A 3,968-nucleotide genomic window follows, 5' to 3' on the forward strand; every position below is an offset into this window, starting at 1 on the left:
ATATATATATATATATATATATATATATATATATATATTGGATATATATATCCAATATATATATATATATATATATTGGATATATAATTTGCACTTAGTTTTTAGTGGATCATGGGAGAGTCAGAGAGCTGAGTTTCAAAGGTTATGGTTAGTTACATAGCTAGAGTCTCACCACAACCCACCATCACTACTACAAACAAGAGTTGAGCTTCCTGGTACCAAGGTTTCAAATACACAGTGGTGATGGTTTAAGCCTGGAGACAAGGAGAAAAACTATACAACCAAAGACTGGGAGGATAAATATGCTTATATGGAAGGTATCAGGACCCCTGTGTACCAAGCTTTCTTATGGAAGGCTATAATGGATACCTTTACCAGAAATGGCACTGTTCCGTGAGCATCAACAGTTTGGAGCTCAAGGGTTCTTTCAGCAATGTGCTGATTCATTGGTGATAAACATGGCAGGTTGGGAAGAGATCTCAGAAATCTGTCAAATCTAAAGAATGCTGCCCATTTAAAAGTGATGGTGTCTGATCTGTAACCATTTGTGTTGGTTTGTGAAGTTAGGGGCCACAGTTCTGCTGGGCTTTAGGGAAGTGCCCCGGAAAAATGACAGGAACATATTTCACTTTGCTCTAGTTTTGATGAAGGATATGCCCACTCAAGTTTGATAAGTGTATAAGGAGAGAGAGAGAGAGAGAGAGAGAGAGAGAGAGAGAGAGAGAGAGCGCAACCAGTTTACTCTTCCTCCCTGTCATTTCTCACAGACTTCTTTACCGGTTATATTTTTGCTGAGATGAACTGCGGGGCACGTCAGAAGCAGCGTGTGTTTCATGTATGGAAGCCTTCCACTCACTGAAGTTTGTGACATGCCCACCTCTGCCGTGTTCCATGTGGCTTCTAGAGGGAAATCCAACTCAAGTGACCCTGACCATGGCCCACCAGAGCTTCCATCTCGCTTTGCCCAGTCTCTTGATTGCCCTTCCTTGGAATCACCTTCTGTATGAACAGGAAATGCTAAGTTGTAGGTCTACGTCTAGAGAAACCCAAGCAGACAGATTCTAAAATCCATGTGATTGCTTATACTGGTATTGTCTGAAAGCTACATTACATCCTCATTGAAAAAAATGGTGGTCCATTAGTCAGAACCCAAAGCAAACACTTTCGAGTCTTGAGAAAAAAGTGAAGATTCCATTTACCAGAGGCAAAAGGGTATTCCTCTACTTTCACCAAGAACCATCTTGCCAACAGTTGCTCTAATTTGAAAAGGGAGGTAATGAGGTTCTTTCAAGGAGCTCTATAGGGCCAGTGCAGATCTACACCAGACTTGTTTGCCATTAAAAAAAACATATTTTAAAATGTAACCAAAAAAGTAATACGTTATTTCTCAAGTCAAGAAAATAACTGAAGCGCCAAGCATGGAGGCACACGCTTCTAATCTCAGTGCTCAGGAGGCAGAGGCAGGAGAGCTCTGAATATGAGGCTAGCCTGGTCTCCATAGTGAATTCTGCACTAGCCAGGACTACATAATGAGATTCTATTTTTTAAAAAGGAAGGAAGGAAGGAAGGAAGGAAGGAAGGAAGGAAGGAAGGGAGGCAGGGAGGAAGGGAGGGAGGGAGGGAGGGAAGAAGGAAGGAAGGAAGGAAGGGAGGGAGGGAGGGAGGAAGGAAAGAAGGAAGGAAGGAAAGAAGGGAGGGAGGAAGGGAGGAAGGAAGGGAAGAGCGAATACTAGCAGAACATTTTAAATATGATTAAAACACTCCCATCACGGAAAGAAGACCAATCATCATGTCTTCTAGATTCATCAAATTTGCATACATACTTCAGGCAGATTTTGAGAACTTTCACTACAATATCTAAAAAATATATAAGCATACTTTTCATTAAAAAAAGAGAAGCGCAGCTCCCAATGCTTAGCCTGTGTGCAAAACTGTCTGGTGAGAGTCAACAGTAGCATTGCCTCCTGGAATATGACAGGCATTTTCTTTCCACTGTGTCCTGGGCCAGAGATGCTGGGCTGATAAGTTATGTGCAATAAGTTCACACAATAGATTTTATTTTTATAAGATGCTAGCCATTTATTTAACAAAATGGAAATCTCTGATATCTAGTACTTTTCTACATTTCAATTTTCAGAGAAGTGAGGTTTACACTCTACAGCATACGTGATAATAAAAGATTTCATTGTAAATTTAGATCAGCTAAAACATTTTCTCTAATGACTAGGATTCATTATCGTCTAGTGAAGTAAGCTGACGTTTTTTCTTGTGGGAGAAGTTGATGTCTCTTTGTTGAGAGATGTGCCAGGGACACACCCTCCCTGCCCTCTGACCTGGCTACCGGAGACTTTATTTGACTGATAGAGCAGGCACAAGCCCTTTTCTCTGGTTTGGGTTCCCAGGTCAAGTGTAAGTCCTTTGGATTTAGGAAACGTCTCCAACTGTGAACCGTGAACCAAGGGTGGAAGCTGTGTTTCCACCCACTCCACTCACACACTGCTCCATATGGCATGGGGTCTCTGGCTTTCCTCACATGCTGACTGTGGCACCCAGAGCTATTGTTGGTGCAGGTGAGTGGGAGCCTATCTGAATAATGCGCAGTGCCTGAGAGACAGAATGACAGCTCTGTACCCCAAACTCTTACTCCTATTCTTATAAACTTTGAATGCCCAGGGTCACTTGTGCCTGACAGAATCCGGGGGCTCTAAGCCCAGATGCAGAGTACATTTCCCAGGCTTCTCCAGGGCAAAGGCAGGATGCACGCCCTCATTGAACCTATGCCTCACAGTGAAGAGCAGCTGTCCACTCTCGGCGTTTATAAATAGAAGTCTCTGGTTGGTATAGTCCAGCAGAATGCCCACTCTGGCTGGACGCTCGGTTGCGTGTACCTCGCTCACAATGCCACTGTAGAAAAATGTGTATCTGAAATGAAACAGAATGGAAAATTCAGTTTTCAAAATCTTTGGAAAGCCTTAGAATTTCATAAGGAAAAAAAAAATCACTTGGAAAGAATCAAGGTCTCACTTTGTCAGTTCAGTTCACAGTAATGAGCTGTACCAAGGTTGTCCTTGGTACTTTTGCTGGAGTCCTTACAGATGCTGTGTGTGTGGTCCATCCCCGCAGAGGTGTGCTTTAATAGTCCTGCCCCTTCCATCTTAGGGGCAGTCCCAGAATAACCAGCATGTGCCTCCCTTGTGATTTTTCTCCACATTCTAATTCTTTCCCAGCTGCCACATGTTTTAACTGCCGCATTCACGGTGTGTCATTCTTTTGAATAAAACTCCTTTGAGGCTGCCATGTATTTAAACAGTATTGTGGGCTTGCCTTCCATACAATGTATTAATTTTACAGTTTTAAAGATTTTGGGTAACTTACATAAGGGCCTTTATGAAGTTCAAGAACAATACCACTAGTTTTTGCTAACTTCAAGCTTTGACTAAGCCCACCTTGTCCAGACAATCCCCGTTTTATCTCTAAGTTTTCAGCAGCCTGACAGCTGAACTGGGTTGCCTTCAGTGTCTCTGCCCAACATGGATACATTCACATGGGATGCATGGGCATGTCTGTGTGCCTTGCTCCTATCTGGGCCCACTGGAGGTGTGGGGGCAGACAAGCTCACACTAGGCCATCAGGAATGGACAGGACAGGAGTGGGTGGGAAGAGGAAGGAGACAGGTCAGCAGAGAGAGCAGCAGGAGCAGAATGAGGCAGCAGAATAGACATGGATGTGGGAGAGAGTAATCCCTGTCTGGCTGGAGGGCTGGAGAGTACATGGAGCCCTGACCATGGATCGGGCTGGAGAGGACATGGAGCACTGACCATGGATCAGGCTGGAGAGGACATGGAGCACTGACCATGGATCAGACTGGAGAGGACATGGAGCACTGACCATGGATTGAGCTGGAGAGGACATGGAACACTGACCATGGATCAGGCTGGAGAGGACATGGAGCACTGACCATGGATGGG

At 44.1% G+C, this 3,968-nt stretch overlaps 1 protein-coding gene across 1 annotated transcript in view; it reads right to left on the reverse strand.

Moving 5' to 3' along the window:
* Positions 1–2,675: 2,675 nt before the first annotated feature.
* Cmya5 (cardiomyopathy associated 5) overlaps positions 2,676–3,968 on the reverse strand; it is a 96,384-nt gene continuing 95,091 nt past the window's right edge. Inside the window, exons 3-4 of the mRNA XM_076926950.1 lie at positions 3,425–3,521; positions 2,676–2,922 (exon numbers count right to left, since the gene is read on the reverse strand). Of these exons, the coding sequence (XP_076783065.1) occupies positions 2,676–2,922; positions 3,425–3,521 (344 nt within the window). The remainder of the gene's footprint in view (positions 2,923–3,424; positions 3,522–3,968) is intronic.

Source organism: Arvicanthis niloticus, chromosome 29, assembly GCF_011762505.2.
Source record: "Arvicanthis niloticus isolate mArvNil1 chromosome 29, mArvNil1.pat.X, whole genome shotgun sequence".
Lineage (NCBI taxonomy): Eukaryota > Metazoa > Chordata > Mammalia > Rodentia > Muridae > Arvicanthis > Arvicanthis niloticus.